Raw genomic sequence first — 23,633 nt, 5'->3', positions numbered from 1 at the left:
TCTGTTTGTAATTATCGTGCTCGCTCCCGCAAGGTAAACGCTGTGTGTCCCTGCTCGCGGCTGCACTCCCCCCACCCCTCCCACTTGTTTATTATTGTAGGCGGCCACTCCCCTTCCTGTTTGCGACGCTCGCCAAGGCTGTTGTCTTTAAGCACTTGCTCTCAATGTGTATGTGAAGTTCTTAAAATAGTCATTGTATAGCCTCTGTGTCACTCCTCAATAATTTAGCTAGTAGCCGTTGCTCCTCAGTGACTATCTAGGCCCCCCTCATTGCAGCTATTTACAAGATTTCTGTGTAGATGAGGGTTCTGCGCTCATTATATTTGTCTAGAATCGGATGTAAAAAAAGTTAGAAAAGTTAAAGCTCAGATCCGCATTTACTGGCAATGCCATGTCTATTTGGGATTAACTCATGTAATGCTCATGGTAACCTCCATATTTAAGCCAGAAGATATGTAAAGGCATATTATTTCCAATATTTCACTGACTATGCGGCAGGAGGCAAAAAAATGTAGTGATGTTTTATAGAAGACTGGAATAAACAAACATTTGCAATGCAATAGGTCCCGCATTTACGAGAGTTTGAGCTATTGACATTGTAAATGACAATGCCTTTTATTTTTGCTTTTAAAACATAAATAAAAGGCATTGTCATTTACAATGCCAATAGCTTAAACTCGCGTAAATGCGAGACCTATTGCATTGCAAATGCTTGTTTTTGTTCTTGTCCCTTGCATTGCAAATAATACTTCCTTTCGAATACTTCCCTATCTTGCTTTTGTCATTCATTCTTTTATTTCTTTGTCTGCTTATTTCTACTTTTAACGTGTCCTCTTTTCTTTCATTCTCTACCTTTCTTCTCTTTCTTGTTTATTTTCATCTTCCAACTCTTTAGAATGTATTTTCTGACCCAGCCTATTCTTTCTTCATTCTCTTTTCTTTCTTCTCCCCTTTCATTATTTCATTTTCCCTTTCTCTTATTTCCTCTTCCAAAATAATGTCTTTCCTCATTAGTTCTTCTTGTTTTACCTTGTTTCTTCTTCCATGCCCATCTTTCTCTCATTTTGTTTCTTCTCTTGTTTCATGCCTTTATTCTTTATTTTGTTTCCTGTCACTTTCTCTCAATCCCCTTTCTTTTACATCTTTTATTTTTCTATCCTTATGGTCTTTGACCCAGCTTTTCTTATGTTATCCTCCCATTTGTCTTTCTAGTCATTATTCTTTCTTCCTTTCCTTATGTGTTTTCCTCTGTTTCGGTCGGTGCACTAGACCAGTTGTCAGCACTCAGCCCCCACTCCTCAGCTCTGCAATGGTATTCCTATACTGAGTTTTTTAGGAACATTTGTCTCCAAACAATGCGGCCAATCAAACTCTATAGTTAGCTAATAAATGATTTAGTGTGGCATAGATTTTCTGCATACCTAGTTCAGAGGCAACCCCTAAAATAGATGCTGCAGCTTGGAATTTCTATCAGTTTAAACCACCAAGATAATCATTGTGATGCAGGAAGAAGTGTGGCGAGGGTTTAGTAACCATGTCTTTTTGTATTCATCTCAGATAATAGAGCACCTTGCATTTTTTGGCTAAATTGATTCATCCCCTTAATTTTGTGAGAAGATACAAAGCTTAGCAGCTTCTTTTTTCAGTTTCTAGAGGTTTTGGGCTCCAGTGAAATTTCTTAGCAAGCTAGAGTATAGATTTCTGAATAGAAGGCTTTCCTAAAGTACCGGTGGAGACACATTTCACTTGAGACGCAGTGGTGACAAATATCACAGTAACATAATTTTATTTATGTTTTTAAGGGAAGACGCACTTTATTTGGAAAGTTACTGGATTGGTCTACATAGGGTGGATGCGGAAGAAGGATTTGGTTGGTCAGATGGATCTCCAGTGAGTACATATATTTTTCTTTTCAGACAATAAATTCCTGTAAATCTTGATTTCTAGCGTATATTTTAGACTAGTATCACTATGCTAAATGTATATCCACCATCTCACAAGATGCCATGTGGGCATGCACAAGAAAATCAAAAGGGATTGATACTGGTCCCCATTTTCTTACAATGTTTTTGAAACTGAATGGGATTGTCGGTACATTTGTATGATAATAATCTTTGATTTAGTTTCCTTGGTCATGTGCAATGATATGTCAAAGGTATGCAAGGATGATGATGCCAATCACAAAGAGTGTAAGCAAGGACTACTTCAATCGTCTGGACTAGAATATGTTTTAACATTTGTTTCACTTCTTATCATGGTCTGATAACTGATATCTTTAACTTCATATCCTCACTTGGATTTGAGGAAAGATTAATCTAATAAAGATTAAGAGCCTCATTTATGAGGTTTCGCCGTAGGGCAGCGCCGCACGCCTTCCTGCTGAACTGCTCTACGGCAAAAGGAAAGGCCAGGAATGCCCCATATCTATCAGATATGGCGCATTCCTGTCCTTTTCCCCTGCGCCGGCGAGCATCATGGTGCAAGGGGGCCTCTGTTGCAGGGATGATTATTTATGTGCAGGAAGGGAAACCTTCCTGCACAAAAATAATCTCAAGAGGCTTTTTCTTCTTTCTATGTTTGCTGCAGAATGCAACACACATAGAATAAGGAAAAACTATGAGAAATAAAGATATGTCTCCTCGTTGGGCCTCACTTATGCCTTCCCTGGGGAGGCGTATGTTTTTGACGCTACCTCAGATTTACGATTTCTCGTAAATCTGGGGCAGTGTCAAAAAGCCATGGATGTTACTGGGAACGCCCCCAGCATCACCCACTGTACGCCCATTTAACTCAGAAAGCTGAGGTAAAGGTAACGATATTTACGAGGCAGGATTAAGGCCAAAAAATGTAGCTAAATCCTGTGCCACGGAATGTCACAAAAAGTGACGTTCCAGTTGCGCAGGGGGCCTCATATATAAGGCCAATATGGTTTGACAAAATTGCTATCTGATAATCATAGACCTTTTGGGGGAAATGACTTTTCTCATAGTAGTACAGCTTTTTATAGATTGTTTGGTGGAAAGGCAGAAAGGCTCATAGTTCTTGGACAGCTCCCACTATCCCTGTGAGTAGGCTTGGCTTTGGCACCATCTGATCTTTAAAAGTATGTAAGGCAGGAGCGTTTGCAAAAGTCTCTTTTACAGCAGTGTCATAAAACAAAATGAGAGGTCCCACTACATTGCATGGAGAGAAGTACCACCTCATTTTTACATCTTTATTTTTAATCGACTTCAATGGTCCCTAATGATAACTTGACAGTTCAAAAACTGTTGTTCTTTAATTAAATGCCTAATAAGTATGTGATATCATATAATAATATACTGCTCTCGCGTCTCTCATGCTAGGGATAAAGGTTCTTTGCAGATTTTTTTTTTGCATCAGTATATTGCAAAGTACATTAATTAGTTCGGAATTATAAACAGAGCACAAATGTGGCATAAGTGAAAAGAGAGGCAGGTAAAATATATGTGAAATATCAGAGGCAAGAGCTAGAGCTGGTATGGAAGAGATTTGTAAGTAGGCACATTAGTGGCTGCGATGAAGAAAGAGATGGGGATGATTCATAAAAGGATTTAGCCTGGAGATGGTTTTAAGACGAGTTCCTGTTATCAATTCAAAGACCGAATATATCAACAGAGCTATCAAACATAGGAAAGAAAATTGAATAGCCAAAAGATTGCACAGTTATCTATCAGAGCATGTGATGCCAAGCTACCAAAGCGGCAGTGTGAGATAGCAATTCCAAGACGTATTCAGATAACATAATGTACAGCAAGGAATTGTTCCCAAATATGGGTGAAGATACAAAGTTCTTACAGTAATCTCTTGAGTGTTTCCATACTGTCTAAAAATAGGTCTAGTGCCTTCTCTCTTTAAAGACTTATGGGAGAACAGGGAGATGCAAATAATTACTGCCCACTTTTTGGGCTTCCATTCTTTGCCAATATCCTGGAAAGCTGAGGTAAAACTAAAATAAGTAGGGACATATTTACAAACCCCTTGTGCCACTTTTAACATGGGAAAAGTGACGCAAAAGTGGCGCAAGGGGCTTGTAAATATGCCCCGTAATTTGTAAAAGGTAACAACTTCGATTAATTCCAGTCTGGTTTCAAAGCAAGATACAATACCAAGACGGCTTTCGCGAAAGTGGTTGAAACCCTACGCTTCTTGGATAATGATGGCTTGCGCCTGTTGATTTTACTCAATTTACTGCTGAATTCAATACTGTCAACTTGATATCAACAGTCATATTATGAAAGACCACATGGACATTGAAGGAAAAGATCCTTGACTGTTTCAAATCTTATCTAGCCAGTAAACAAATCGAACTGCTCATTGCTCAACCCAGTATCTGTATATTTGGGTAGCACAACCCTCGTGTTAGGTCCTGCTTCTTCAATATTTGATTTCAAACTGTACCTGAAACCTCTGGCTGATATCATACACAAATCCAACATATCTTACCACCAACATACTGATGATACCCAACTTTACTTGAAAGTTTCATCTCCTGCTGATAACTCTGTTTGTGGCCTCGACTTCTGAGGCACACAATCCTGGATGACGTTGCAGTGATTAAGGTTAAAATCCCCCAAAATTGTAGTTCATTTTCATTTCGCCCCAGGAAACCCCTACTCCAGTGCAAGAATGGCTCCACTCCACCAAGATATTGGATCCTTCATCGAAAGCAGTGCAGACCTCAGTTAGCAGATGGTGAGCTGACCTTCCTTTGGCCAGGGGCTGCAGGAGCTTGCGTTACGCCCCTGTGTTGACCCAATATTGATGCTTCACAGGCGTGGCTACAGTTGAGTCTAGAGACCACGGACAGTGCATTCTTTCACATTTATTAATATTAGTCTTTTTGGAGTAAGAGTGACTTCAGTTTAGCCCGGTGGTACCATCGCCATATTATTGCGCATTCTCCTTACAACTCACTGTCTACAGGTACTTTAGAAATGAGGAATTCTACGGTGAAAAACTTTCTTTTTACCTTAGATGTGTTTCATTGATGCCTAAATGCACCTGTCTCTTTGCCAGTTAAATGTATAACTCCCCGTTCCGTTATCCCACTCTTGCCGGCTATGTTTCATCTCTTTCTTCCTTTTTCACGGTTTTCTTTGATCATGTCTGTTGCATCTGATAAGTGGACCCGACTGCACCCACCTGCTCAAATTAAGCACTGTACGAGCCCCTGTCTTTCTTTGTGCCTGTGGTGTGTATGCATGGGTGCGTTGAGGGAGTAAAACAATGTTTATGAAAGGCAGTGAGTAAATCCTAAGCATCTGATTGTAGGAGGGCAGAGTTAGAGGCAAACTAGGACAATAGGACAGTGCACATCCATTGAGGGTTAGCTGGGCAGAAGCTAGAGGTGAGGAGTGGGCTGTGGTCATCAGAAGAATCAGAGTTGTATTCTGCCTCTTCAGCAGGCTTCAGACTGCTCAGCGCTGGGACACTCCTTGCAGGAGTAGCTATGTGCTGTATAAAATGATTATTCATCCATTCATTCAGTTGTTATTTTTTAGGCCTAAGTGTGTGCGTCATTGCATAGGCAGAACATGTGCGTCTTAGTAGGGAGAAGGAATTTTTGGCTGGTCGATGGGATAAGAGATAGTGAAGTGGATGACAAAGGCAGGGCCATCATCTCAGAATCTGGGCTGGTGGGAGTCCTGCCTTGGTGGGGTCCCCAATGTCTGGGCAGGAGAAACATTGAATCAAAACAGGGCAATGCCATGGCTTGGCAGAGAGTGTCAGTGACCTGGCAGGTTAAGGAGCACCGGGGCAGCAGTGTCAAACCATATACAAGAGGTGTCAGTTGTTGCTGGGGATGTTGGTGGGTGTGCATAAGTGGTGATTGACAGGACACACTGGGGACAATAGCTAGTCCTGCCAATAGCTAAGTAGGAGGTCATGTGAATGGCTTCGGAAGAAAAGCCAGTGGCATGTATTATGTCGACATATTACGTCATATGTGATGTCATTAATTATATAATTAATGCTGTAATGTATGATGTCGCAAAGTATCTTTTCGTTATTTCTTAGGTTTTTGTAAGGGTTTTTGTATAGCAGGTATGTCCCTGATATCCTACCTCTGTGCCTATAAATGCGTTAAAGGAACCTTTCGGGGGAGCAGGAAGTGCTGTATGCCTGAATGCCTCATCCTGGAAAGTTATTCACTCCCGTTTTGTAGGAATACGTGTTCCATCTTTTCAATGGGAGGAAGGGTTAGTGAGTGCCTGCAAACAGGTATGTGAGTTGTCTCAAAACTCACAGGGCATTCTAGACCTGGGAAAACCATCCCCTGCTCACTCAAACAATTATATTTGTGTGCATAAATCTTTTAAAGTGTGCAAAACCAACCTTTGTGAATTGTAAGTGTTCCACAAAAAAAAGAGTATGTGTGCGAACCAATCCTGCCCTTACAAAGGTCTGTGAATCTGACTCGCTGTTTGAAAGTATGACATCGTTTTTAAACAAAGTTGTGTTGCTCCAACAGATGGGTTATGAAAACTGGGATTACGGAGAACCCAATAACATGCAGAACGTCGAAAACTGTGCTGAGTTTGATAGGAAATGGAACGACGTTCATTGTGATTTTGCTCGCAGTTGGATATGTCAAATTGGCAAAGGTATGTAATTTCAATTTCTTCTCATATGTGAATTAAGCTTTTCTAATTATATAACAAATTAAACATTTGAAGAAAATGTAAACGAAGGCCCTGAACATAAAAATTTTAGTTTCAATCAATCAAGAAGAAATCAATCAATCAAGAAATTTGTATAGCGCGCTACTCACCCGGGGGGTCTCAAGGCGCTTGGGGGGGGGGGAGGGGTCCGCTACTGCTCGAACAGCCAGGTCTTGAGTTGTTTCCTGAAGGTGAGGTGGTCTCGGGTAATCCGGAGGTGGATGGGGAGGGAATTCCAGGTCTTGGCTGCCAGGTAGGAGAAGGATCTTCCTCCCATGGTGGCTCTTCGGATGCGTGGGACGGCGGCGAGGGCATGGCTGGTCGATCGTAGTTGGCGGGTGGGAGTATAGAAGGTCAGGCGGTTGTTGAGGTACCTGGGGCCCAGGTCGTGGAGGGCTTTGTGTGCGTGGGTGAGGTGGCGGAACGTGATTCTTTTGCTGACGGGGAGCCAGTGCAGGTCTTTCAGGTGTCCGGAGATGTGGCTGTGGCGGGGGATATCCAGGATGAGTCGTGCGGAGGCGTTCTGGATGCATTGGAGTCTTTTTTGCAGTTTGGCTGTGGTTCCTGTGTAGAGGGTGTTTACGTAGTCCAGTCGGCTGGTGACAAGTGCCTGGGTGACCGTCTTCCTGGTTTCGGTGGGGATCCATCAAAAGATCTTTCGGAGCATGCGAAGGATGTTGAAACATGAAGACGAGACGGCGTTGACTTGTCTTGTCATTGACAGGGAGGAGTCCAGGATGAAGCCCAGGTTGCGTGCGTGGTCCGTTGGTTTGGGTGCGCTGCCTAGGGCCGGGGGCCACCAGGAATCATCCCAGGCAGATGGTGATGATCCGAGGATGAGGACTTCCGTCTTGTCTGAGTTCAGTTTCAGGCGGCTGTTCTTCATCCACTCGGCTACTTGTCTCATCCCTTCGTGTAGGTTGGTTCTGGCGGTGGCGGGGTCGTTGGTGAGGGAGAGGATCAGCTGGGTGTCGTCAGCGTAGGAGATGATGTTGAGGCTGTGTTGGCGTGCGATGGCTGCGAGGGGGCTCATGTACACATTGAAGAGGGTGGGGCTGAGTGATGATCCTTGTGGTACGCCGCAGATGACTTCGGTGGCCTCAGATCTGAACGGCGGGAGGCGGACTCTCTGGGTTCTTCCGGCGAGGAACGAGATGATCCACTCCAGTGCCTTCTCTTGGTTCTGACGTTGCTGAGGCGTTGTACTAGGGTGCGGTGGCAGACAGTATCGAACGCTGCGGAGAGGTCCAGGAGGATGAGGGCCGCTGTTTCCCCGTTGTCGAGCAGGTTTCGGATGTCATCGGTGGCTGCGATGAGGGCGGTCTCTGTGCTGTGATTGGCTCGGAAGCCGGACTGTGAGTGGTCGAGGGATCCGTTCGTCTCGAGGAAGGCGGCCAGCTGTCTGTTGACGGTCTTCTCGATGACTTTGGCAGGAAACGGGAGGAGCGAGATGGGGCGGTAGTTCTTGAGGTCGGTGGTGTCTGCTGATGGTTTCTTCAGGAGGGCGCTGAGTTCGGCGTGTTTCCAGCTCTCCGGGAAGGTGGCGGTGTTGAAGGAGCAGTTGATGATGTCCCGGAGATGGGGCGCGATGACAAAGTCGGCCTTGTTGAAGACGTGGTGAGGGCATGGATCAGTTGGCGATCCGGAGTGGATGGTGTTCATCGTGCGGATGGTGTCTTCGGTGATGACTGGGGTCCAGTCGCGGAGGGTGGTGGTGGGGGGCGTTGGTTCAGTGGTGGGGTGCGTGGTCTGTTCACCGAAGCTGTTGTGTATGTCTGCGATCTTGCTGTGGAAGAACGTGGCGAGTGAGTCGCAGAGGTCTTGTGAGGGAGTGATGTCGTTGTTTCCGGCGCTGGGGTTGGAGAGCTCTTTGACGATACTGAAGAGCTCCTTGCTGTTGTGTGCGTTGTTGTCTAGTCGTTCCTTGAATGCTGTCTTCTTGGTGGTGCGGATCAGCTGGTGGTGTTTGCGGGTGGCGTGCTTGAGGGCGGTCATGTTGTCTGTGGTCGGGTTCTTTCGCCAGGCTTTCTCGAGGGTGTGGCAGTTCTTCTTGGAGTTCTTGAGGTCGCAGTCGAACCACAGGGCTTTCTTGCTTCCGGGCCTGCTGGGATGGGTTTTCAGGGGTGCGAGGTCGTCGGCGCAGTTGGTGATCCACTGCGCGAGGTTGTGGGCTGCTTGGTTGGGGTCCGTTGATCTGGCGGGAGGGTTGTGGTTCAGTGATGTGGTGAGCTGGTCGGTGGTGATCTTGTTCCAGTTCCTGCGGGGGACCTGTTGCGGGATGTGGTGAGTGGTGCTCTTTCTGAAGCTGAAGTGGACGCAGCTGTGGTCTGTCCAGTGGAGTCCGGTGGAGTGGCTGAAGGAGATGTACTTGCTGGAGGAGAAGATTGGGTCGAGCGTGTGTCTGGCGTAGTGGGTGGGAGTGTTCACCAGTTGCTTGAGTCCGAGGTTGGCGAGGTTGTCCAGTAGGGTGGTGGTGTTGTTGTCGTTGTTGTTCTCCAGGTGGAAGTTGAGGTTCCCTAGGAGGATGTAGTCAGCGGAGGGGAGGGCGTGTGGGCTGATGAAGTCTGCGATGTCTTTGCTGAATTGTGTGCGGGGTCCTGGGGGGTCTGTAGATGAGGGTGCCTCTGAGTGTGGTCTTGGGGTCGGTGTGTATCTGGAAGTGAAGATGTTCGGCGGCTTTGAGGGTGTCTTCGGAGTTGGTCGTGATGCGGATGGTGTTCTTGTGGACGATGGTGATGCCTCCTCCCATCTGGTTGACGCGGTCCCTCCGGGTGATCTTGTATCCGTCCGGGATGGCTATGGCGATGTCGGGTGCTGAGGAGGCATTCATCCAGGTCTCCGTGAGGAAGGTGACGTCCGGAGATGTGGTGTCGAGCAGGTTCCATATTTCCACGGCGTGTCTGTGGTCGGAGCGGGTGTTGAGCAGGATGCACTTCAGGTGGTTGCTGTTGGTGCTTGGCTTGGCGGGTGCGGGTTGGTTGCAGGTCTGGATGCAGGGGAACTTGCAGGATTGGCAGGTGAAGGGTCCGTTGGTGCGTCCTGGGGTGGCTTGGTGGCAGCCGGGGAGGTGTCCGGTGTTGAGTGCGCTGAGGGTGGCGGCGTCGTACGTCCGGCGGGTGGGATGGCATCTGCGGGGGCCAGGGGGTCTGCTGCTGGGCGCGGTCCAGACGCGGACGGGCGCAGACGGGCTTGCCTTTGTCGCGCTTACGGAACACCATTGGCGCACCCGTGGCGCGTGAACGCTGCGCGTACGTGCGGACTCTGCCATAAATGGAGAGTGGAGGGGGCGGAGCGAGGGAGGAGCAGCTGGGAGGCGGGAGCGGGTGGCGAGTGGGGAGGGGAGCGATGCGAGGTGAGGCTGAAGGAACGGGGGTGGGGCCACGGGGGGGCAGCGGCAGGGAGCGGGGAGCGGGGTGGATCAGCGGAAGAACGGAGAGAACAGAAATGCAATCAGGGGCACGACAGTGACAAACAGGGGGAGGAAAACGGCGATAGCAGGCAAACAGTCAGGGGCACAACAGCGGGAGAAACAGAGTACTGGCACAATACAATAAAATAAAATACAATAAGAATCCAAGAAACAGTTACTGGCAGTGGCGGCAGTGGCGGCGGCAAACGGGGACTAGGCACACGCAGGTGGGCCACGCGGCGGGTGGAGCGACCGGCACTGACCAGGTCAGGTCAGGTCACAGCTCCCCGCCTCGCGGACACCACCTTAAGTACTCAGTGGGAGGGAGGAGCAGCTGGGAGGCGGGAGCGGGGTGGCGAGTGGGGAGGGGAGCGATGCGAGGTGAGGCTGAAGGAACGGGGGTGGGGCCGCTGGGGAGCAGCGGCAGGGAGCGGGGAGCGGGGTGGATCAGCGGGAGAACGGAGAGAACAGAAATGCAATCAGGGGCACGACAGTGACAAACAGGGGGAGGAAAACGGCGATAGCAGGCAAACAGTCAGGGGCACAACAGCGGGAGAAACAGAGTACTGGCACAATACAATAAAATAAAATACAATAAGAATCCAAGAAACAGTTACTGGCAGTGGCGGCAGTGGCGGCGGCAAACGGGGACTAGGCACACGCAGGTGGGCCACGCGGCGGGTGGAGTGACCGGCACTGACCAGGTCAGGTCAGGTCACAGCTCCCCGCCTCGCGGACACCACCTTAAGTACTCAGTAGGAGGGAGGAGCAGCTGGGAGGCGGGAGCGGGGTGGCGAGTGGGGAGGGGAGCGATGTGAGGTGAGGCTGAAGGAACGGGGGTGGGGCCACGGGGGAGCAGCGGCAGGGAGCGGGGAGCGGGGTGGATCAGCGGGAGAACGGAGAGAACAGAAATGCAATCAGGGGCACGACAGTGACAAACAGGGGGAGGAAAACGGCGATAGCAGGCAAACAGTCAGGGGCACAACAGCGGGAGAAACAGAGTACTGGCACAATACAATAAAATAAAATACAATAAGAATCCAAGAAACAGTTGCTGGCAGTGGCGGCAGTGGCGGCGGCAAACGGGGACTAGGCACACGCAGGTGGGCCACGCGGCGGGTGGAGCGACCGGCACTGACCAGTTTCAGGGTAATGTAGGGAAATATATTTGCTTCTGCTTTTAATTAACTATCACATTTTCAGATAAATGCCCAGCACAGTACACACAATTAAAAATGTGTAAATTTCCTTTGTATTTCTAGCTACAAAGAGTTCTGGAATCTGCGGAGCTCATGTCATAAATTCTTTTTAAAAAAGTACAACTTGAAGTACAATTAGCAGGTTCTGTTTACTCAGCTTCAGCTTTCAGCCTTTCGTTTTTATGTGTTTTTCATGATGGTTGCTTCCCTTGACTGTCTCATAAGGCTATAGAATTTAAAGGATGGTTACATGGTCAAATTTTTGTTCCTACTTGAGTTTAGTGATGTAGAATCGGGTTGTCCTTTTGTTAGACTAGAGTTTAGTGTATGCTGTTTAGTCTATTTTTTTTTTGACATGAGAACACTGATATTTGCTGGTTTACAGTTTTTTGTCTGGGAATTCTGTTCACTTTGTGTGCCTTCGTACGTCATAAAGACATTGTGCTAGTTACTAATCGCTGTTGCATGTTCATTTGTTTACCTGTTAATATGATGCTGGATTTAAAGCTTTTTTTGGTGCACAAAGTAAATGTGCATTCGCGTAGGCTTTCTTAAGGATACAACGAATACTAGCACTTTTTCTTAAAGTACGTGCTTTGCAATATTTTTGTTTATGTGCCTTTTAAGTTAACCATTTACAATGAAAACCTCACTTCTCACTAATTTTTATAACATGTTTCTTGAGGGTACAATTTAACTCTGCTAATGGAGTTTATTAATTAAAGGGGTCCTTGTCCCATCTTAAGGTCCTTCACTTATGGGTTCCAGCATTCAAAGATGTTCATAGCTTTTAATCTTAAAGGGCACGTTATATCATTATTAGGCCTGGGCACAATTCAAATTAGGGGTTCTTTACCCACGCCAACATGTGTGGTGCAAAATTTGCTGTGCCAACATCACAGGTGACATTTGTTTAATGTGACTCAAAGTTCAGAATTCCAAGCTACCCTGGAAGTCCCAATGAGAACTCATTTAAAGCTTGAATCCCAGTCAGGGCTCCAGGAGGCCTGATATATTCTCCTGAATGTCCCACTATGTCACTCAATGTGCACAGATTACAAGAATGAGAAGTGCTCTGATAGGCCCAGGGTGAAGACCCAAGGGACTTGTTTTTCATGTGTTATGTCGCAAAGTGCCAGGTTTGGCAACCCATGGGCCCTGGGATGCCTCCGCTAATTGCCCAGAATAAAATGCTCTGTCCTGGCCCCTTGTCAGAGTTCCGACATGCCCAGGGTTTGAATTCCCCAGCCCAGGGCTTCCTTCTTCAATCCTACAATGTCACAAAGTTGCTAGGATGGGATCCTGCAGTACTGGAGAGGTCTCACCTGCTTGTCTGGGTGAAGAAGCTCTGACTGGGCCTTGGGACAATAACCCCCTGTTGGCCCCTGGGTTTAAGCACTAGACTCCCTTCACTGGTCCACCATTTCACAAAATGCCTAGAATGGGATCCTACAGCCCCAGGGAGGTCTCCCTTGCTTGCCCCAATTCAACAACTCTGACCGGGCCTGGGTCAGCATCACAGTGGGCCATGAAGTGAAAGGCCCCAGCCCTGGATGCGATCCATTGCCCGTGGTGTCTCAAAGTGTCATGGATGGAGACCCACAGGGTCGGGGTGGCCTCCCCTGCTTGACCATGTCCAGAAGCTCTGACCAGGACCTTGGACAAAGCCCTGAAAAAAGTTTTTAGAAGGGGGCAGGGTAAGGATACCCTGTCCTCTATTCCTGGTGGGGGGGGTCCCAGAGTGACCCTTCCTGAGTCAAAAACATTTGAATCTGCTGCAATATTTTTTTTAAATCACATCCTGGGAGAGGTCCAGCGCACAGGGGGCGACACATTTGTTTATTTAGGCTACAGGGGTGATTGGCCTCCATTCCTAAGCATCTAGGATGCTCCAAGGACGCCATGCTCCGGGCCAACATGAAATTAAAGGGGCTGGTTTGTGCAGCCCTCCTCCCCATGCCTCTCAGAGGCACCGGGAACCCCATGCTCTGGGGCCAATTAGAAATTAAAGGGAAAGGGATGAGCAACTCCCTGTTCAACGGGATTGATCATATGATAAAAGAGCCTCTGATTTCAGTTTGCAGCAAATGAAGGACTATTTTCCAGGAATTCAGAATCCAATATGTGGGGACTGGGGAATAAGTTTGGACCCCTGCTTCATTTACACAGAGCCTCCAATGGCCCTGTACACAGTGCTGTATTTGAGCCAGTGGTTGGAGGCAAGCCCCACCAGCACTCATTTTTGAAAACTTCACACATCTTTCTTTAACAGGCTTTGATCCAGAGCGAAAAAGAGAAAACAGAAAAATGGGAAAGAAGGAAGAGAAATGCAATAGGGACCGCTTCGGAGTAATATATATTTGGTCCTTAATAACTCGAAAGGAGCCGTTATCCTCTTCCCAGCACTCAACGTATCAGAGGAAGTTTTTCATGTGTTGCTCCGTTTCTGTCTTGACTAGTGGAGAAAGGAAAAACTTTGAACTGACTGTGAAGTTTGGGACGCTTAATTTTAATGCACACAAGTCATCCCAGATTGTTTTCACAATGCACCCCCCCCCCCCTGTACGTGTGCAGAGATATTCTGGATTACTGCCCAGAATAAACACGCACACCCACTATTGAATTGGGCAAAGCTGTAGAAAACAAGAGGACCGGCACTGCTTTGGAACGCATAATAGGAATGCATTATAATTGTGCATACCAAAGGAGTGTCAGCCATAGTATCTGCTTGAGTTTGTGTAAAGAGCACAGATGCATAGATCCACTCACCCCTATAATGGGCACTGAAGAAAATTACCATCTGGCAGGAACATGAAATCCTTAATAAGACAAAGGACAGAATTAGAAAACTTGTTCCCGAAAGGGCACCACTTTTGGTAAAAGAACGTGACCTCTTTGACACTAGAATAGATGGAAGCACCCCTTCTTTAAGAAACATGTACAATATGTGTACTGTTATAAGGACCAATGAACATCTATCGCTTACTGAAATAAAACAATTTCATTGACAAGGCTCCCGCAGGTTGTCCCTTTCAAAGCAATAAGATCAGCAAAACACTGTCAGAAAACTGCAAGGTGCGATTTATAAAAAAAACTATTATTTAATGATCATAAAAAAGTAATTTGATCAATAATAGACAGAAGCTTCACACTACTGTGAAAAACACCTTTGTGTGTTCCTCCGCGGTTGTCCTGTGTGTGTACAGCACTAGATTGTCACAAAAATGTTAATTTGGCAGCACAATGGTCAGTACGCCACTATCACTGTACATATTTCCTATAAGAGAGGAAGGATGGATAGAAACGTAATGTGCACAAGGCTCTTGAACCGAGGTATGTATAAGATGTATTAATCTGTGAAACCTGAAGAATGATGCCAGAATAAAGCAGTAACTTCAAAACGACACACTCTTCAAGTACCCTCCCTCTAAATTCCATAAACAAAACCCCCCTAACTTGACATAACTTAATATGTTCTTACCGAACGCCCTTCGTTATACTACCACCTCAAATTCGCATTCCTCCATTCTGTGACAAGACAGTCCTGTGTCACTTGAACATTGGATTGCCTATTTACTATACCACATTTCTCACTTCAAGAACCTTGCCTCATGTAACTCGCCTCCTCAGACCCCCAATTTAGGGGGACTACTTCAGACCCTTTTTTTTTTAAATAAATCTTTTTATTGAAACAAAAACAAGCTTCAGGACATTATCGGGTAATAATGGCTTATTTGAAGAGACAAGCAATACGGGGTTCCCAATGCGCAACATGCACCCCAACATATGCGGCCATATTATATCAGCAATCTTCTCTCGTCGTAAGTCCCGGCAGCAGCTCTCCTGCATTGATGCGCCCCGCTCCCAACTGCCTTTCAGTCATACCCTCTGTACTGGGCTCAGGCTCCCCATATCTTTTCCCCTTTCCGGGGGCATCCCCGGCTCTGATATATCACTCGCTCTGCCCCATAGCACCAGTCAAGGTCTTTCTTCCAGGCTGCAAGTGTGGGGGGTGTCTCTGCTCCCCACACGTGGGCGATGTTCCTTTTGGCCACCCCCCTGCCAGAGCTAGTCAGGCCTTGGTCCATTGCGGCCACATTGTTTCACAAGTCACACCCAAAATGAGCCACCCAGGCTCAAGCGGGACGTCTTCACCCGCCACATCCCTCATTATCCGGGTTACACCTTCCCAATATGTTTGGATCCTAGGTCATGTCCACAATATATGGAAGAAAGACCCTGTCTCCCCACAGCCCCGCACACACTCATCAGTCATGCAAGTGCCCATTCAAACGTAAACTGTTCGAGAGGCTTATGATCTATGCAGAATGCGAAGCTGAATCAGCTGAGTCCTCGGTCTTATAGCTATTTCCCAGGGGGCCTGTAGCGCCTCAGCCCAGTCGTCGTCCTCTGGGAGACCCACATCAGATTCCCAAGCCTCCCGCAACAGGCCAAACAGTCTGGGGTGTTATTGACCAATTTGTGATATGTCAAAGAGATAGCCTTATCAATCATGGAGTCTAGAAGTAGGCGGTCCTCGAGTGGCGAGTATTCAGGCAACCGGGTCCCTGCTTGTAAGTGGCAATAGAGTGCGTGTCGCAATTGTCGGTACCGCAGATACTCTCCCCTCCCCATTTGGAACTGCCTTTGCAATGTGTCAAAGTCCAACATGTTCCTGGCCTTCCAGACATCCCCCAGGTGTTCAATCCCTATTAGACTCCATTTCCGGAAGCCCAGCAGCTGTGTAAATTCACCCAGTTGACGGGGTATTCTGGACCACATACGTGAGTCGTGGGAGGGCCATCATTTTAAAAATGACCGCTCTGCCCATCAGGGAGACGGGAAAGAGGTTCCAGTGGGCGACATCCTCTCGCAGTCGAACCAGCTGTGCCTGTACATTAAGCCGCATAAATTCGTCCTCATTCTTGGTGATCCATAGACCCAAGTACTTGAACGTGTCCCTAGGAACCAGTTCGGAACACGCCGACGATAAGGGCGGTAGCTCCCCCGCCAATGAATACACCGGTGATTTATCCCAATTGATGCAGTAACCGGAGTAAGTACCAAAGGATTGTATGATATGTATGAGGCGATGGAACGTTTGTCTTGGGTTGTGAGCATACAGCAGAATGTCGTCTGCATAGAGAGAAATACGCTCCTCCCAGCCACCCCCCAGGTCTATGCCCCTCACCACTGGGTCCCCTTGTATCCACACGGCCAATGGCTCCAGTGCCAATGCAAAAAGCATTGGGGATAGCGGAAGACCCGGGGTTTTTAAACACAAAAATCCGTGCTGCCAAGAGTGGTAATCAAGGTAGGTCAATAAGAGCTAATAAAAACTCCAACTTCCAGAATGTATTAGGTTGCTATAATGCAGCATAGGACTCAAAATATTGTCTGTGAATACATAAAGGTATTTACCCTACCTGATGTATGGTTGTATTGAGAAAGGCTACATCAACCAGACGCTCTGGTATAATTTGCCCGAAAGCTGCACCATACATTGACACAACACAAATATATATGTGTATATCTATTTCCCTGCAGCTCTTGAACGCGTCTTTCAAACGAGAGACTGAGCCAAGGGTAATAAGGTCCCAGACCGCTCAGTAAACGTTGCAGGCTGCGCAGACTCAGGAGCCGCAGTCGGGGGGGAACAAAATGGCGGCCAGCATCCAGTGAGGAAGCCGCTTACAGCGCAGACTCGTTGCACCTGCATCTTTCTTTTCTGTTACGGAAGCAATTCGCGTCCATAGATACCTAGGAAAGACAAGTACGTGAGGTACTGACAGAAACTCAAATAGTTAGCTGTCTTCAACAGGAAAACAATAAAAATATTTGTAATGCTATAGGTCTTGCATTTAAATGCGACACCTATCACATTGTAAACAAACGGCTGCATTGTCCCTGCTGCTTTAAAAGTAAAAGCGCGCATTGTGCGCTGAATTTAAGCAAAGCACATCGTCGTGCCTCAAGTAGGAGAAACTCAAGAAAGAAAATAGTTCTTACAAGACTAAATAACACGTACCGTGTAACAACCAAAGTAAAGGGACCAGTAGCTTTGGGAGGTTACAAATGAAAACATGGCCGTTCTCAGGAGGGACTAACAAGCTAATTACACAATCAGAAGCCAGCATTTACGAAGGACAAACACAGAAGCCAATGACAAATATGGGAGGAGAATGGGCGGGGCTTCTCTTCCATACTCTACTACAGCAGATCGCCAGAGCAGCGCATGCGTGCTGGCTCAGGCTCGACATAAAAAACAGAGACAAAAGGAGAAAGCAGGGACAGAAAAAACCCTAAAAGAATGAGGTAAACAGGCAGAGAGTGGAGTGTCTATTGGTGTTTTAAATAGGCGTGAGGTGGAATCAAGATTAGCAGACTTGGTATTCGACATCCCAACCTTCACTAATGCTGGCTGCAGGTTTCTGAGCAAAACTTTGAGCCCTGGCACTTTTCTGTTTTACATATTAGATACAGCGCGTATGTCACATTCATCTCCCATGCATATTTCTCTGGAGAAGCGTGAGAAGAGTTAATTTTGAGACAAAAATAGTAAAATGATAGAAGGTAGAGGGACTATTGGATTTTTGAAAATTACATTGGGTACAATTTGTTGCAATGCAAGTAACATGATATCGCAAGCTCCGCAATTGCAGTTTTGGCATGCAGATATGTTTGTGTCTCGTTTTAAAAACCAATTAGGTAGATAGTGGCATTTCTAGACAAATGCTGGAAGTTAGTTTCTCTTTTATCCCACAAGAAGTTCCAATTAGAAACCAGTTACGTATGATCTGACTCCAATTGAGGCAAGGCAGCCTGGTTATAACAAAGGTATTTGGTCAAACTCCTTCAAACCATTGGCCTGCTTTTCTCAACCCTATTGAGCCAGTGGCTCGATACATTGTCAAGCACATTTTGGCTAAACCCTGAGTAGTATTTTAGTCTATTATGCAATTAGTTTTTTTTTGTTTAAGTTCAGAAAGAGTTTATTGAAAGAACAATGCTCAAATATTACAAAATAAGACAAAAAAAAATAATAAGAAAAAGATAACAACCAAAAGCATATAACAGGTTAAATCATGGCAATAACATATATTATAATAAAAGGTATCATAAATTGAGAACATTTCTAAGGAAAAACTGGCACTTGGTATAAAATAAGGCATGAGAAAAGGGTAATAAGATATACATTACAATCACAGGAAAAGTTGAGAACAAAATAAAAAGGAGTATACTGTTTGGCAAAGAGCAAAAAGAAGTCATGGAGGTTTGAGGACTTCTTGCTGTAATGGGGATAAGGACAGAGAGGTACGAGCACTCATATAAGAAAAAACTGTAACTGGATCCCATAGTTCTCGTCGTTTAGAAGCTAAGGTTAAGGGGTATACAAAGGTCGTGTCTAGTCTGTGATTATAGCAAACTGCATACCACCAGGCTTTATAAGATAGTTTGGTGTAATCCTTCCAATTTTTAGTTATTTGCTGAAATGCTACAGCTAGTAGTAAGTCAATTATTCTAATGCTGCAAGTGCAATGATCCCAGATGGGAGATAGACTTCCTAAAAAAAGTATGAGAAAAAGAAAAGGGATGAGTGGAAGAAAAAATCTTATTAATTTGAGACCAAACCTGTTTCCAGAAACTAAGAACAAGGTGACAGCTGAAAAGCATGTGAAAAAGATCTGCACATGAAGAAGAGCAGGACCAACAGTTGTCCGAGGCATCTGGGAAATGATTGCTAAGAGTGAGTGGTGAAAACAATAAACGGTTATAAATAAAAAAATAGTGTTTGAGTAGTGTTAGCAGCTCTAGAGGATCTACGAATTTTCAACCACAATTTGTCCCACAACTCAATAGACCAAGAGGTTACAAAATCTTTTTCCCAAGCCTTCTCCGTCATGGTTTTAATGCGGGGTGAGGATAGGGTGTGAAGGAGAGCATATATCTTAGAAGCTTTAGAATGCTTAAGGAGTAAAGAATTCAACGAGGATGCATCAGAGGGTGCATTAATTGATGAAGGAGGCACCGCAAGATGAACAACGTAGGCCTGTTGTAGTGCGTTTGTCAACAACAAATATTTGGCCCGAAAATAAAGAGGTAGGTTGAAAGAAGTAGCAGCCAAATCGAAGGGAATGATCTGAGTATGATGAAACAATTGATGCACCCAAATAAGGCCACGCATTCTCCAGGATTTCCAAAAAATTGGTTTATTGTTAACTAAAATAGACGTGTTATGCCAAATAGGCTGATCAAAGAAAGATGAAACAGGCACACGAGGAAAAATTTTGGAGGTGTATTTCAGAATAGGAGTCGATAAAGACAGAGGTCTACGAGAAAGCATGAGATATTCTTTGAAGGAAAAGGGGGAAATAAAGGAACTTTCCAAGGACAACCAAAGAGGAGAAGATAGTGAAGAGTCCTCAATCCAATAAGAGATTTGATGTAAAAGGAAAGATTTGTGATATAAGGAAAAGTTCGGAAAATTCACCCCTCCTTCTTTTTTAGGACGCATTAGCTTACACAAAGACATACAAGACTTTTTATGCCCCCACAAAAAGGAAGATAGAATAGAATTAATTTTCTTAAAATTCATTCAAAAAACTTTATTGCGATTGTTTAAAATCATAAAAGTACAGTCTTAATGTCACAATTTTCATGATAAATACATATTCCAATCAATTTAAAGGTACTAATATCAGTGAATAATAATGAAATAACAATGTGGTTTGGCAGTATGCTAGCCACGCTTGATACCAAGATATCAGTGGATAATATTGCTAGTTAATTTCCTGCGAATTAACCACATTGAAAACAAAAACTTGGAGACTGAAACCACAATAAGTGGGTTTGTGTCGCTTCTCAGAATCCTAAAAAAATCAAGGTAGCTCCTAACGCCCAAATTTAAGCATAACTGTATAATCCATTTTTTCCGGATACCAGCATAAGCCGGACAAAAAAGCACAACATGAATCATGGATTCCTGTTCAATTGAACAACCAGGGCATGCATGATGTAATCCAACCGCCCATCGATCTGTAAATGAATATAAGGGGAGGGTTCCGAATCTGAACTGTACATATAGCTTCTTTGCTAAGGTTGGCTGGATAATATCAAGTTCAGGTACAAAGGCATAATATGGCTTGACATCAAGGAAAACATCAGTCAAACTTGATGGTTTAGCCGAGCTGTAAGCTTTCATTAAAAAATAATCTTTGAGTGTTGTGGCAAGATATTTCATGGTAATGCCTGAGATTGAATCCTCTGGATTGTCCCAGAGGTGTGCAAGACCAATCTGATTAAGTATCTGCCTAACATACTGGAGCCAGGGAATCTTATCGGCTCCTAGTATACCCAGGATTACTTTCAGTTCGTCTCTATAGCATGCCAACTCGGTTGTGCTCCAAATCCTCCTCCAATACATCAAAGGCCTTGAAGCAGCAGCCTCTGAAATAGGGCGAATGTTTAGATCCAACCTCAATGGCATGAGCGGCGTATTATTTGGGAGAGTTAAGAGTTTCCTAATAAAATTGTTTTCGGTACTGACCATATCATTTGTAGGAGTATGGCCCCATAATTCAGCCCCATAGAGTGTCGAGGACCTGGATTGCACAGTGTAAATTTCGAGGGGGCCACTTATGATTTTTAGGCTACATTTTTTCTGAACTTTAAGGATGCCCCCTATGGCCTGGTTGAGTTTTAGGTTTGCTTTTAACTTTCGAGGGGACCATCCCATTTTATCATTCAAGGTCAGACCTAGGTACTCAAAAGTAGAAACCCGATCCAAAGGGATACCTTCCATCATGGGGTGTGGATAGTTGGAAGGTTTTACGTTAAAGGCCATATATTTTGTTTTATCTACGTTGACCACCAGATTTCTTTTGTTGCAGAAGTTGGTAAACTGGTTCAACACCCGCTGCATGCCCATCGGCGATTTTGACAACAGCAAGGTGTCGTCTGCAAACATAAGTGCAGGGTATCTTCGAGAGGCCAATTTTGGGGCATCAATGTCTACAGTTTCCAAAAGTTCATCAATGAGCCCGTTGAGAAAAAGTGAAAATAGAGTTGGGGCAAGGACACAGCCCTGGCGCACACCCTTCTCTACTGGAAAAGGGCCGGTCAGGTGACCATGTTTCCCATAGCGAACTCTGGCATATGTCCCTTCGTGGAGAATCTTCAACTGGTAGCATAGATAAGGTGGAACCCCCATAGCTAGCAATAAATTCCAAAGCTGATTGCGGTCCACCATGTCAAATGCAGATTTCAAATCCACGAAGGTCAGATATAAACTGCCCCCCTCTCATACAACGTGTTTCCAGTAGAGGATCTGGAGCCTAAATAGTTGGTCCATAGTTGATATTTTGGACCTAAATCCCGCTTGAAGTGGGGTTAAGATGTTATTCTCCTCGATCCAATTCTGCAACCGTTGCAGGAGAAGTCTCGAATACATTTTCTGGCTCACATCTATGAGGCTTATAGGCCTATAATTACCCGGGTCGAGGGGGGATCCCTTTTTAAAAATGAGGATAATTTCCGCACCCAACCAGGTAGGTGGAATCGGTAAGCCCAGAAGAATAGCATTGAAGAGAATTAGGAAGTAGGGTGCCCAAACTGTCCTTTCATCTCTATAAAGGTCCCCGGAATCCTATCTAGCCCAGGTGCTTTATTTGGTTGAAGATTGTCCAGTGCCAAATCCACTTCCATTATCGTCCATGGAGGAGCATCCCAGGATGGATCCAGGGTCATTAAAATTGCAGGGGGATCATCTCTCCTAGTTGTATTATTGGAGTAGAGTTTTTTGAAATGCGATGCCCATGCATCTTCGGAAACATTGGGGTCAATCGTGGTTTTACCTTCCGATTTCCCAGTGTGAACAAGGTTCCAAAAGGACCTTGAATCTTTTACCATAAGTGCTGTTCTAATAGCAACCCATCTTCCCTCTTCCCACTCAGATTTGGCACTAAGGATTATCTTTCTATAGGCCCTCCTTACTTCCAGAATATATTGGCGATTGCCTGCCTTGATGGCCTGTAATAGTTGCTGTTTAACTACCCTACAGCCCTTTGTGAACCACGGGTTTGTATTCCCTTGCTTCTTTGGGTTTACTGTACCTACTTTATAAACCACACCGTATATCAACAAGATCCTGATGAGTTTTAGCCAAATCCATAGTTCTACCAGTCACGGGGTTTTTAGCTTCCATTTTAAACACCCTTTCTAGTAGAGGAAAAATATTTTGGTACATACTGGCAATGACTGAGTCAGACTGTTTTACAGTAAGCCAGCGTATCCGCTTCCCCCCTCTGATGACTCTTGTATTCCCTACTGGGAGAGTATCTTTGTCTGGCCCCATCGTTCAACAGTTTGAAGTTCAGATCTACCATCAGGGGATCGTGGTCGCTCTCCATGCGCCTAATTATTTTAAAATCCAGCACTTTGGGCCACAAATCTAGGCTAACCAAAAAATAATCAATTACAGATTCATGTCCCATTCCCCTATAGGTTGGCTGCCCCGGCGTATCCCCTTTGAAACGGCCATTACATGCTCTCAAGGAGAATGAGTAGGTGAGAGAGGTGAGTTGGAGGACCAGGGGAGTCCAGCGTTTAACTGTATACATACTGGTGGGTGGAATAGATCTAACCTCATCTTCCTCATGTGAAATTAGGGTTTCTCCACTCAGGGGCTCGAAGTGGCAATTAAAATCACCTCCAATCATCAAGACAACATCATCTGGGAGAGATTCCATAAGAGATGACAAAGACTCGAGAGTAGATGATATACCACCCCGACAAGTGGGACGCGAATAAACATTAATAAGTGCAATCTTAGGGGTCCTCCTGTGGGACAAAAGAATACATATTAAGTCTCTGCTATTGGTTTCGACCCTTTTGATCTTGAAGACAAGGTGAGTGCCCACCCAAACACACAAACCCCCCGAGGGTCTACCTTTTGGGCCTTTTAGGGCTGGTTGCATAAAGGTAGTGTACCCCAATCTATGTGTGGGTTCCACTGTCCACGTTTCCTGTAATAAACAGATCCCACAGAGGTCCATAAAGGAACACCACTCTGGGTTGTCGATATTGGTAGCCAGGCCCGCGATGTTCCAACTAAGAATTTTAAGCGTTCTATCATGACAGGACAAGTCATTTGCAGAATTAATCTGGGTGGGTAGAATATTAATAATTACAGGTAGATTATTGGGTGTATCCACCCAATCAGGAGGTTGGATGGAATCATCCCTCCTAATGCTTACACCAGTAGATGAAATAACCCCAGCGTCCAATGGTTCTATTCCCATAGGTGAAATCACTATTGGAACTCCATGACCACCATTATCACTA

At 45.5% G+C, this 23,633-nt stretch overlaps 1 protein-coding gene across 1 annotated transcript in view; it reads left to right on the top strand.

Annotated features, from left to right (window-relative positions):
- The window catches only part of MRC1 (mannose receptor C-type 1), an 841,411-nt gene that overhangs the window by 336,514 nt on the left and 481,264 nt on the right, over positions 1-23,633 (top strand). Inside the window, exons 14-15 of the mRNA XM_085631521.1 lie at positions 1,803-1,890; positions 6,494-6,626. Coding sequence (XP_085487647.1) covers positions 1,803-1,890; positions 6,494-6,626 — 221 coding nt within the window. The remainder of the gene's footprint in view (positions 1-1,802; positions 1,891-6,493; positions 6,627-23,633) is intronic.

Source organism: Triturus cristatus, chromosome 10 (assembly GCF_964204655.1).
Source record: "Triturus cristatus chromosome 10, aTriCri1.1, whole genome shotgun sequence".
Taxonomy (NCBI): Eukaryota; Metazoa; Chordata; class Amphibia; order Caudata; family Salamandridae; genus Triturus; species Triturus cristatus.
Note: the sequence above shows the minus strand (reverse complement) of the source record. Positions and strands in the feature narration are given on the sequence as shown.